Raw genomic sequence first — 13,189 nt, 5'->3', positions numbered from 1 at the left:
CGATAGGGACGAAACCATCTTGTTGCTTTGCAGTGCAAAGTAAAGGCACGGTTTCTTGTAAAGCAGGCATGTCCAAAGTCCGGCCCGGGGGCCAAATCCGGCCCGCGGTCGAATTTCATCCGGCCCTCGGCCCCTGTCATAAAATCAGTGCCGTCTGGCCCGCAGGTTGGGCGCAATGGAACACGTGTTGCATTGACTGAGGTCTCGTAGACTGGTGAGTGATGTTTCATAGAGTACTGCTTCCCTCTAGTGGCTAAATGAGTAATAGCATTCACTAAATGAGTAATAGCATTTAGACACTAGAGGGCATCACTCACGAGTTAACAAGACATCACTCCGTGTTTATATTGACTGATATGTCATATTTCAAATGATCCTTGCAGTTGTGGATATGTGTTTTGCTTGTTCATTTCCCTGTTGTTCCAGTCAAAGGTTTTGTGACTATTGAAAAGTCATGGTGATACATTTTATGTTTCAAATCAATCAATTTGCACTCAGGAGACTTCTGTTTAAGAAAAAGTCAAGTGAATAAGCAGTTGCATGTGATATACCTGTTTCAAATGAACCAAAAGAAATTCTTAAGATTGTTGAAATTAAAATAAAAATGGAAATGTGAAACAGACTGGCTTACTAAAATTTGTTGAACAATATTGTTGTTCAATGTAAAGAATGTCAGCCAAGGTCGGCCCCCCGACATTTTACCACATAAAATCTGGCCCCCTTGGCAAAAAGTTTGGTCACCCCTGTTGTAAAGGAACCGAGAGTAGAATCCACGTATTAACAAACATTTTATGATGTAGGCCGAAATTGAGCTTCCCCTCCTTGATAGACCAGCATCCGCCACTGTTTGCACGCAAACGTTATTGTTAATACGAATGGTGAGACCATAATTTTCTGGAGAAATACTATAAGCCGCTTCACTCCACCCCAGACATTTCATCCAGCTCCTCCTTGAGATCCTGAGGCACTTTCCGGCCAGCCTGCAGACAGAGTCTCTTCTACATGTTGAGGCCTCCTCTTGGTGTACCCCAAGTATACAAATAGGAATTCTATATACGTGATGGCAAAATGTTAATTTAGAATTTAATTTTCATTTTCAAAGTCTTTGCATTTTTTTGTGTACCTTTACTTAAGTACACACATTGATAAGTGTTTAAGTGTTATACTAAGGTGTTATGATAAGTACCATGAGTGTAAGTAGCTACTTTTGTCAACAATGAATTTGGAAAAATGAGATATTGTGTCAGACTAGAGTTCCAAAACTACCCAGACCAGTCTCATATCCCACAAACATAGACGGATTCATATTATTTTATAACAAATGTTTATTGAGGAAAAATGCAAGCGTAAAGTGCAACGTAAAAAGCTGGTACTGTAACAAAGAACCAGGATGGAACAAAACAAACAGTGTTTGCAACATGTAAGGGGACATAACAACGCCAAATCATTTGTCACAAAAGGACAAGGAAAATCCAACTCCGCGAAACGAGAAAACGGCAAAATACACACAATCACAAAAATAGCACTTATGAGATGAAAAATACAAAACGTGACAAGAGAACTACAAAGCAAGATGATGAATGTCTAGAAAATACAACCGCTTGTACGAGAGTTGTGAGCAAGGCTGAATAATCTGACATCGAGCTGACCGTATTGCATCTTTTAAAGGCAGATGATGAAGATGCTGAACAGGTACGGCCCTAGATGGAATGTCCTCCGACCTCGCCTACTCTGAAACAAAACAAACAGAACCATGACATTTTGTTTTGCAGAAGATCAACTATTATAAAGAAATAGTGTCGACTTTTCTTAAAAATAGATTGAAAAAAAAAACTTACCGTTCTGAGGTTCAATGTCCCAAAACACATGCATGTTAGTTTTACTCAAGACTGTAAATATTCCATGAAGTGTGAAAGTGTGTGCGAACGTCTGTTTATCTGCCTTGTGACAGACTGGAAACCAGTCCAGCAGGCCAGAGTGTACCGTGCCTCTTGGCAAGAGGCGCTGTACACGGTCTTGCCCAAAATTCAGATGAGGTGGTCTGCAGCTCACCTGCGACCTAAATGCGTATCAACACTGCAGACATAGATGAATGTGCATGCAATGTGTGATTGCAACGTGTGTTTTTTCTTCCTCCAAGCACTCAGGCCTCCAGTTACAGCATTCACCACAGCAAGCGGATAAAACAGTATAGAGGTGATAGTAATTGAGTTGGAAGAGGCTTAAATGAAATCAATCGATCGCAGGGGGGGAAGGGAGGATTCATGCCGGTGATACTGTATATTCATTCGTATTTATAAGTTGCTTGAAAGGCTATTCCACCGGACGCCTATAGGTTGAGTCCACGAGCAGAAACAAATATTCACTTTATTTTCACGTAGTACAAAGAGCAACCGCTAGATGGCGGCATTGGATCTTCTAATCGAAAATAAATAGTGGCGACACCATTAGTTTGGAAAAGACTATTTACTGTAATGAGAGGGAACTGGTCACACCTTAATTTGGGTTACATATACTGTGTATTGAAGTTATTACACGGATTTTACCCCATTAGGCTGTGTTTGTATTTTTTTAAAAACATTTTGTGTTTGCGAATCGAAACAAGTGAGGCCCATGGTCCACCCACTAATATTGTTAAAGTTACGGAAATAATATAATGTGTCTGGTTTAAATACATGCAGACCTAACAGATGAAGCAAGAATCGTTTGGAGTTTTAATGAAATGAAAGACGCGTTACTCGACATCAACAATTTGCGTGTTTGAGTTCCTTCATTAAATGGTGCATCAAGTTTGACCCAATAGGAGAAGAGTGCGATGTCTTACGTCACAAATAAGGGGCGGTCAGTAGTACGCCGACTTGACTGTGTGGTTGTTCGATCGTGGTCCAGGACCTCGCTTGAGAGATACGCTGCAGACCGACAAGGGTTGCGGACCGATGAGCTGACACTCCAACAGAACACAACGAGCTTCCAAACAAGCGTTCGTATCTGAACCCGAACAAGATCTGGCATTTTTGCCTCGCGAGGCGCTGAAGAACAACGCGGACTAACGTCAGTGGCAAAGCCCTGAGAAGGCGAGGTATTGTTGGACACGTTTGGAGGGAGGACAGTAAACGGACGGAGCCACAGGTAGGAAACTGTCGTGGCAGAAGATCTCAAAGTGCAAGTGGGTCATGTAGATTTAGTCGACGAGTCGCGGCTGTGGAACGGCGGAGGTCGAACACAAGCAGAACCGAGAAGACTTGAACACGCCGCACCGACTCTGCGTCCGTCCGACTGGGCTCCTGGTCCCAGGAAGAGCCACCATGTCCAGGAGAAAGCAGAGCAAACCCCGGCAGATAAAGCGTAAGTCACTTGAAACGAAAGCACTTGTTGTGGTATTGACGGTTTTCGCTGTGAGTCAAACTTGTCGGCCAAACAGAAGAACGTCGCTAGTGACGTACCAGAGGGGCCGCTCCATCCTAAAAGTTAGGAAGTGAAGGACAAGGTCCAACTATAATGCCTGTCTTCTCGTACAGTAGCAGAGTTTTATTGTACCATTTTATGGGAGACAATCTTTTGCTTCTTTTAGATTTGAAATCTCACTGAATTTCTCCTGCAGCGCAGATGACATACCCCCCACCTGAAAAGGTTTTTTTTGTGAGTGCCACACTACGCTATTTCTTCACCCAACGCAGATAATAAAATACAGTCCAATGTTCTCCATAAAATAGTTGTTTGCATTGGTAGCCCAAACTGTAGCCGAGACTTCCTGTTTAATTTTGTTGTGAAAACGTCAGTGTTGCTTGAGAAAGCCGATGTGAGCTGAGATAAAACAGCGATGCGATGTGAGCCTTGATAAAGATTCAAATTGATCTTTTTTTTTCCTTCTGAAGCAGCGCCAAGAACCGCCGGTGCATTTCCCGCTCGGCTTTTCACTTTTCTTTGTCTTTTTTCCTAAAGATGGGGCGTCAGATTGGCTGATCTTTCCTCCCCTTCGCTGCTCACAATTTGACATTTGTTCACGTGTCCTTCTATGTCAGTACTAATTATTCTGGTTCTTTGCTGGTTATGTGGTTATTTGCTTTTGGTGCTAATCATTCTTAGTTCATTGAAAATTGAACTTTGCATTTTTTAAAAGTAAATTTGTACCTTGAATGAATGAATGGCAGTCCTTCAGTGTGTTAAAAAAAGAGAAAAATAAGAAAAAGGTCAAAACGAGAACTCAACCAGTAATGTAAACCTCCACTTTTCATTAAAACGCAATTTGGAAACTTGGCATGGCATCACTGAAAAAAACCCCCATGAGTTTCAGGAGCCATCTTAACTACTCAGTGCTGTGTTGTCAACGTGCTGTACAGTATGCAGTTGTGGACCAACTCAACTTGAATCATCTTTATTTATGTATAGGAGTCCCGTGTGTTGTAATTGCAACTATAAATAGCTGATTAACATACGACTGGACAATATTGAACAACCGGACTGTGAATTGAAAGAAAATCAGTTGCTATTAATTTCGAGGAAAACCATCACTGATCAACAAATTGTTTTTTGTGAGTTGAAAAGAGATTACACAACAAGGGCCGCAGTTTTGTTGCTGTTCAAGAAGCCATCAGAAAATGATATTTGTTCAACTTTAATGGGATTCAATTGTAATGGGATGTTGCCCATGTCATGATGTGATTATGTACAGTATGAGCAATAGATATCTGATCTTAAAACTGGGAATTTGTGCTGTAGCATTCTAACTTAACCTAGCAAAATCAAACAAGTATTGGGGTTGTTGAGTCACAAATAATAATAATAATAATAATAACATATTATTATTATTATTTAGACCTAAAACAAAATACAACTATCTATCTATCTATCTATCTATCTATCTATCTATCTATCTATCTATCTATCTATCTATCTATCTATCTATCTATCTATCTATCTATCTATCTATCTATCTATCTATCTATCTATCTATCTATCTATCTATCTATCTATCTATCTATCTATCTATCTATCTATCTATCTATCTATCTATCTATCTATCTATCTATCTATCTATCTATCTATCTATCTATCTATCTATCTATCTATCTATCTATCTATCTATCTATCTATCTATCTATAGTTACTGTATTTTAATCACAGGACCAAGGTTTCAGGTAACAGGGTTGCAAAACGGATAAATGTTAGTTTTGTCTCAGGAGTAGAAGCTAGCTTTTTAGCTAGCTGCTACTGCTGATGACCAAGAGGACAAATTTACTTTCCGTATGTAAAGCTTTTTTTTAAAGAATTGTCTTATTCTGAACAAATGAATAACAAAGTTGCATGAGGTAGCGTGAGACATTCAATCAAGGCCAAATATTTTATAAAAATGTGAAAAATAGAAGAGCGTATAAACCTTTACCCGTTTTTTGTTGTTGTTTTTTTTTGGAAAACTGTTCTTTTGACCATGCTAGAAAGATTATGGGAATAGGGTTGTGTGCATCTTGCGGGGCACACGTTCCATGAATAATAGTTATTATTTAAAATATTATGTTTATTAAATAAAATGTTTCCACAGTTATGATAGACAGCAATGAATTAAATAATGTTAAAATAAAATAAATTTAAATGTCATTTAAAGTGCTTTATTTGAGATTCAATTTGGTCATGGGGGGGACATGAGAAAAGGGCATTTTAGGGGCTACTCAAGACTTATTTGGTATTAAAATATTATATTATTGGTATTCATTTTTGACATTATTATTATTGATATATATATATATATATATATATATATATATATACTGTACACACACTTAGCTTACTTATATTCAATTGCCGGCTCCAAATGTAGAAAAAACAACCAAACAATAGTTGCAGTTAATTGTGGTAGGCAGTTTGTGACTTAAACGCAAGTGACAGCAAGTTGCGTCATACGTCCCGACTAAATTAATGGAATCACAAATGATTGTAAAGTACCAGCGGGATACGTTTTCCACATCTGAAGAAGTGGATGTCACCAGGAAAAAAAGAGAATATTTGCTCACCAGAAGGCCAAAATGCATGACAAATCACCTTATTGAGGTTTTAACTGGTACATTATTTCCGAAACTTTAATGAGCAGTGCATCTCATTTTTGCACCACATCCAGTCACGACAGCCGCTGATGGTGTAGTGGTACACTTGCCATCTTATGTGTGGGCAGCATGGGATCGGTTCCCACTTAATGACGTTGTGAATGGTTGTTGGTCTCTCGAAACATGTCCTGTAACTGACACCTTCTGCCTGAACTCAGCTGGTATAGACTCCTACAGCACCCTCCCATGACCCTGTTCAGGATAAATGGTGTTGAAAATGAATGGATGGATCCTGACACGGTGCCAGAAATTTCCTCTCGAGGGGCTGAGGGCAGCCTTGATGGCTACATTGGGGGGGAGGGGCTGTTAGAAAATAATAAAAAAATGCTTTTCAGAATGTCAAATGCAATGCTGGAGTGTCTAATCTGGGCTACATAGATTTCTGACAGGGCCTTAGCACCCCGTGGGCCCGTTGTAACACCATCCCTGGCTATGTAGAAAAAAAAAAAGATTTTTGTTGTCATTCAAGACTTGATCAAAATACCCAATATCATCTTTTCTTCATAATTCAGAATAGCCGCTGCAAATAGCGAGCAGGCACAGCCCGTGCAGGAAGCGGTGAGATCTGGAAATGTATCCCAAGAGGCAAGCAGCTGCTAGACCCCAGCGTGGCTTTGTGCGTAAGAGTGACAACAGGAGACACAGAGAGAGCATACTGTACTGTACGTGTGCATCTCAGGGGCGTCATGGCCGTCTTTATCAGTGCTTTTGGTCCCTCATGCTTCCCAGTGCAGCAGACCCGGCTGTAGTCGAGGCCAGCCGGCTCTCAGCCCCCGTGACTCTCTTGTGATTTGGCAGACATTTTGATAGGAAAGAGTGAGGAGTGATAAGGACTTTGTTGATCTAGGTTATGAGGGGGTCCAGCAGAGGTGTGGGCCTGTGCTCTTATAACTACATAACCACCATTAAAACAGTGGGTCCACCATGTCATTTTGAGTCTAATACTTAGTCACTGATGTGAGGTATTGGCCACGTAAGGTATAGTTCTACAAGGTAGCGTAACACTAAACATGCCTCGGTCTTCCTGTCCTTCTTCAGAACAATGCAGTGTTATTTGCACTGCAGGGATAATGCTTAAAGATAATGATGATTGGTCTGTTCTTTTCTGTTGTCATCAACATGCTGCAGTTGGAGGCAATTCTTTCATGCAAAACATTTGGAAAGCAGTGTTTTTTTTTTTGTATGTTAAATAGATTTGCCTTGACTTGTCTTGGTAAGAGGTGGATCAGGAATTTTCATAATGTCAGTTCATCAATGCAATTTGAAATTAAATTAATTACATTAATAATTAAATTATTCATTGCATGCATCCCAGTTTTCCACTTATTTTGAGGGTGATTACCATTTACGTAAAACTATCGGAACACCCAGGCGGCCTGGTAGTCCAGTGGTTAGGACGTCGGCTTCACAGTGCAGAGGTACCGGGTTCGATTCCAGCTCCGGCCTCCCTGTGTTCTCCCCGGGCCTGCGTGGGTTTTCTCCGGGTGCTCCGGTTTCCTCCCACATTCCAAAAATATGCATGGCAGGCTGATTGAACACTCGAAATTGTCCCTAGGTGTGAGTGTGAGTGCGAATGGTTGTTCGTCTCTGTGTGCCCTGCGATTGGCTGGCAACCGATTCAGGGTGTCCCCCGCCTACTGCCCGGAGACGGCTGCGATAGGCTCCAGCACCCCCCGCGACCCTAGTGAGGATCAAGCGGCTCGGAAGATGAATGAATGAATGAATGAATGAATATCGGAACACCTCATGGCCCGAGAGGTGAATGACGCGGACGCTACATCGACATATCTATCTATTTATCTATCTACACACATAGACACAGATCATAGAGGTCACTCTTAGCCAATGGGATGCCAGGATGATGCTCAGTGCAATGGAAATGTGAATAAAAACAACATTTCAATGTTTCTGCAGTTGGGGCCAATCTAGGAAAAGACATAAAATTTCAAGTTAAAAAAAAATCATTTAGGGTTTTTTTTTGTGTGGTTTTTAACACAGTGGCGGGTCATTTTGAGGACAACAGGAGGGTTAAGCTAGTTTTCGTAGCATGCATCGGACATGTTTTCTGGGTTTGGTCACATGATGTTCAAATTGGAGAGGATGCAACTTTGACCCTCCCCCACACAAAAGGAGCAGAAAGTGAAGATTTTAAGCCTCAAGAGATTGACTGCTAACATTAGCTGCCACAGATAGCCTCCACCTAGCTGTGGACTGGCCAGCCGTTTATATCCGCCGTCACTCATGATCCAAGGAAGAGTGCTGTTTTTTTATACTTGTGTGAAGTACATGCTAAAAATGAGATGTCATCATTAAAGTGAACATTTCTCTGTCTTAACAGTGGCCATTTTACCTATTTGTACACTGCTATTGTTGTTAAGAATTAAAAAAAAAAACTTACCTGCCTCTATGGGTAGTTTTTATGATGGAAACAGCTTGAGGTTGAGTGATGTTAATTCTTTCCAATTGGAAAATCGTTTTCACAGTCAACCAGTATCCCAGAGCAGGCTTTTGCTTCGTTAAAAAAACCCCCAATTAAGTTACTGTATCATATTTATCAGGTTCTTATAGACTCATGTAGTTGTGTTGCTCAACATCCTCCAACATGTGACATCCACCAACTTTTTCATTTGCATTTTTGTTAAAAGCACCCAAAAGGCAAACCACCCCTACAGGCCATTTACAGCGCAGTCGTACACGAGGACAACATTGCACTATCCCCCTAACAGCAGTTCGTTATGTTTCAGGCTTTCTTGTAGCCAATAGAAGAAGAGGATGTTTGTGAAGCAGATAGATATTTGTCTGTGCCTTTTTTTTTTGTGTGCGTCATCCTCCCTTGCAGTTGGAGATCTTTGAGCCTGATAATGCTCCTCTCCATGATGGAGAGATAGGAGTAAGGGAGGGGATTCGGAAGGCGGGCAGGCAGCTCACTGAGGCTGGATCCCTGGGCTTATATTTTGGCAGTTGAGATGGGAGACATGATAAAACACGGCGGTGATCACCGCTGATGATAACAAAGCAGAAGAGAGAGAAACAGATGAGAGGTAGGGCAGATGGAAGGAAAGATCCAGATTGGAGGGCACATTTTAATTACATTTGGCTGTTGCATGCCATTCTTCCAGCATTGTCGCGCTGTTGTCATTAGTTTTGTTTGCGATTGGCTGGGGGTGGATCTCCAGATAAGTAAAGAGGAGAAAGGCAGAGCGGGGGTTGGGGGGGGGGTGATAAAAGAGACGAGATGCAGAGGAGTGGACATAGTTGGGTGGTGGGGGTAGACAGCGGTAGAGTGAAAAAGCCTGCAGAATATATAGCTGTTAGACGAATGTGTTGTGGTGTGTTTTTAATGGCAGTGCAGCCTGCTCTGCTGCTCCCCCACCCTTCTGTGGAAGATGTTTGATGCCGATAAGGAGGCCTGCTGTTGATAGATAGATAACAGCAAGCAGATCCAGAATGCTGATTGTGTGTGCGCGTGTGTGTGTGTGTGTGTGTGTGTGAGAAAGCTCGGTTTCTATGACAGCCAAGCTGGAGCTTCTGAGGTCAGTATGAATAATAGCTCCCCTCCTACGGCTTTAAGCAAACCTGGAAGCCTGCAGAACCCTGACAAGGAAATCACTAAGCCCACCTCCTCTTTTTTTTTTGTGTACTCTTATTTCCCAGGTAACTTCATGGAACTGTACAAATAAGGTTCCCATTTGTCAGATGACAGTTATTGCCCCCACGCCCCCTCTTCTATAAGTTGTGGTTTGCCTTGTGAAAGGAATGTCAGACTGCGCTATCAGTCATTATGCTTGTTATGTAATTATGTCATGGATGTACAATCGAGAAATGAATTCACTTCTTTTTAAGAAAAAAAACCAATTGAAATGCTTAAGCATATCTACATTTGTCTCTCTCCTTCTGTAACCCGCACACACACACACACACACACACACGCACACACACACACACGCAGGCGCAGGCGCACTCATTGTGCCTTGGTGGCGTTGCCTTGTTTTTCCTTCTTTGTTCTGCTTTTAGCTTGATGTGAACTTGCGATAAGCCGCAGGGCCTGATCGCCGGTGCAGATAGAGATTGCCAAGCATGATTAAAGTTGTTATCTGGCCAGAGCAGGCGGGAGCCGAAGCTCCACCGCAATAACAACAGGCCTCGGTAGGAGCAGCCACGGTCTGGACCCTGGCAATCAGTTCCAGTGGTAATGGGATTAATGTTGTCGTATAATTAGATGATAGGTGTGAATGCGCTTCTTTCCTCCCTCAGTCTTTTCGCATTCATTCGAAGCATATCTTTCTCCTCCTTCTCCCTCGCCTCGCCTATCTCCTTCTTTGCACCTCTTAACAGGCATTGTCATTGATTAATTAAATTAAATTTAATAACATGTATTACTCATTCCGATGAAGCGTAAGATAGAGTTGACATGTTGGGAAATTTTTATGTTTGCGGATGCTTATCGCCAGTTTCTCTTTGAAATCCTCTTTTCTCTGTAAAGTCATGAGAGCGCAGTCGGTGCGAGGGGAGGAAAAAAAAAAAGAGCGAAGTTGCTGAATCGGCAAGATGACTCGCACTGGGTTTGATTCCACTGGCAGATATCGAACGGAGCTAGATGGTGTCTGATTTGGTTTTGGAACCTATGAATTCTCATGCTCATAATCAGATGGCTCTCGTTTGAGAGTTGCCTATAATTGTCGTTAGTCGAAACCAACGCTATGCCTGCATATTCAGCGTGCTCTGTGGAGTTTGTGCAAACACCACACGCACTTTAACAACATGAGCTGTCAGGTCCCGTAAATCGGCTTGATTGTGGACATGTTTTCTTTTGCCTCGACCCCTTTATTCACCTGGATACTCGTAAAAGCTGTCGTTTGTAACCAACACTTGGGAGTACAGTGCACTCCGCTTAATAGAACACCGGTTAATAGAGTAATCCGCTTAATAGAGCAAAAGGCTCTGGAACCGATTTGCCTAATGCAATTTCCTATAAAGATACTCCGCTTAGTAGAACAGATCTCCGCTTAATAGAACAGGCCGTAAGCAATGAACATTGTAAACTAGTGGTTTTCAAAGTGTAGCTATCGCGAGAAGTGTAGCTATCGCGATACTGTACCACTATCGCGAGAAAACGCGGTAGTTCTAGCCATATACAGTAACAGGTAGCACGCTCACTCCACACATAGACACACGCACGTCACAATGGCTTCAACTTCATTCAAGAGACGAGGGCTATCACCTGCGGATAAGAAGGACATACTCAGACGATACGATGCATTGCCGGATTCTCAGAAGGTACGCCCGCGGTTTCCAGGACTTCCCTCTTATCCAGCGCATTGAGAGGGAAGTCAACCGCAAAGTTACGGACTCCTGTTTCCAGACAAAAGTAACGACATTTTTCTCGTGATTTGAGATGTTTGACTGAAGTTGATTAAAGTTGTTGTTTTGTTGTTTGATTAAAGATATGGACGTCCACAGTCGAAATATCTCTTCTAACTCGTCAGCAGGGGTTTTTCTGCGTGCATAACTTGGTCGTCGACGTGTCTGAAGGTGTACCTAATAAAGTGTCTCCGGTTAATAGAAACCCCGCTTAGTAGAACAGAAGCGCTTCGGCCCAATGGTGTTCTATTAAGCGGAGTGCACTGTACTGGCTTCGTCACACAAAAATATGTATATGTTTGCTTTGCGTTTATCTGAGCAAAGTGTGTGTGGATGGATGCATGTGGTTGTATGATCAAATACACTAAAGGGGGAAAGCTGGCCGGGTTACAGAGGAAACGCCGTTTGTGCTCAGTGTGCAGATGAGTTATGACCCCTTTCCTGCTATTTACCTTGGGAAAGGCGTGTTGAATTGGGCTTGGGCACCGCGTCATCGTGACATCATCATCATCATCTACCGTTCTGTAGCGACGGCCCATGCAAACAAAGGCGTGTTGTTGGCTGATGTGCATTTATTTGCGTTTCTTGGCAAGTCGGAAACAAGTTCAAATGCAAGAAAGCGGCGCAAGCTGGATGGCAAAGCATCGGGCCTCCTTTTGTGGGAGCTTGATGTTTTGCGAGCACATAAATCGTGTGCACCGTTGCTGCAATTCTGTTATATTCATTCATTCATTCATTCATTCATTCATTCATTCATTCATTCATCTTCCTAACCGCTTGATCCTCACTAGGGTCGCGGGGGTGCTGGAGCCTATCCCAGCCGTTTTGGGGCAGTCGGCGGGGGACATCCTGAACTGGTTGCCAGCCAACAATTTAGAGTGTTCAATCAGCCTGCCATGCATGTTTTTGGAATGTGGGAGGAAACCGGAGCACCCGGAGAAAACCCACGCAGGCCCGGGGAGAACATGCAAACTCCACACAGGGAGGCCGGAGCTGGAATCGAACCCGGTACCTCTGCACTGTGAAGCCGAAGTGCTAACCACTGGACTACCGGGCCGCCCCAATTCTGTTATAGTCGTGCTTATTCATTTGAGAATCAAGTGTAGTTTTTCTGCTAGGTGGAGCGATCGTTTATTTATTATTATTTTTTATAGGGCCGATTCCGATACCGATTACTAATAGTGAAGGAGGCCGATAACTGATATCTGGAGCCGAGATTAATTTGCAGTAAAAGGAAAAATATCGGTTTGAATAAATAAATAAATACATCCATACAAGGGCGGCCCGGTAGTCCAGTGGTTAGCACGTCGGCTTCACAGTGCAGAGGTACCGGGTTCGATTCCAGCTCCGGCCTCCCTGTGTGGAGTTTGCATGTCCTCCCCGGGACTGCGTGGGTTTTCTCTGGGTGCTCCTTTTTCCTCCCACATTCCAAAAACATGCATGGCATGTTAATGGAACACTTGAAATTGTCCCTAAGTATGAGTTTGAGCGCGGATGGTTGTCCATCAATGTCTGCTCTGCGATTGGCTGGCAACCGGTTCAGGGTGTCCCCCGCCTACTGCCCGAAGACAGCTGGAATAGGCTCCAGCACCCCCCGCGACCCTAGTGAGGATCAAGCGGTTAGGAAGATGAAGATGTAACACAATGTGCAAGCATTCAGTGAATGGTTAAAGGAGAATTTAACCCTGGAGGACCCAAGAACCCTTTGGAAAATGATGAATTATACATTA

The 13,189-nt window shown here is 42.7% G+C and overlaps 1 protein-coding gene across 2 annotated transcripts in view; it reads left to right on the top strand.

Moving 5' to 3' along the window:
• Window positions 1-13,189, top strand: part of zfpm1 (zinc finger protein, FOG family member 1) — a 169,063-nt gene that overhangs the window by 63,025 nt on the left and 92,849 nt on the right. The window contains exon 2 of one of the 2 annotated variants that reach the window (XM_052061998.1): window positions 3,180-3,345. In XM_052061998.1, coding sequence (XP_051917958.1) covers window positions 3,306-3,345 — 40 coding nt within the window. In that variant the 5' untranslated portion in view covers window positions 3,180-3,305. Of the gene's footprint in view, window positions 1-3,179; window positions 3,346-8,372; window positions 9,140-13,189 lie in introns of those variants that run through there. The other variant, XM_052061999.1, reaches the window with a different exon arrangement.

Source organism: Hippocampus zosterae, chromosome 3 (genome assembly GCF_025434085.1).
Source record: "Hippocampus zosterae strain Florida chromosome 3, ASM2543408v3, whole genome shotgun sequence".
Lineage (NCBI taxonomy): Eukaryota > Metazoa > Chordata > Actinopteri > Syngnathiformes > Syngnathidae > Hippocampus > Hippocampus zosterae.
Note: the sequence above shows the minus strand (reverse complement) of the source record. Positions and strands in the feature narration are given on the sequence as shown.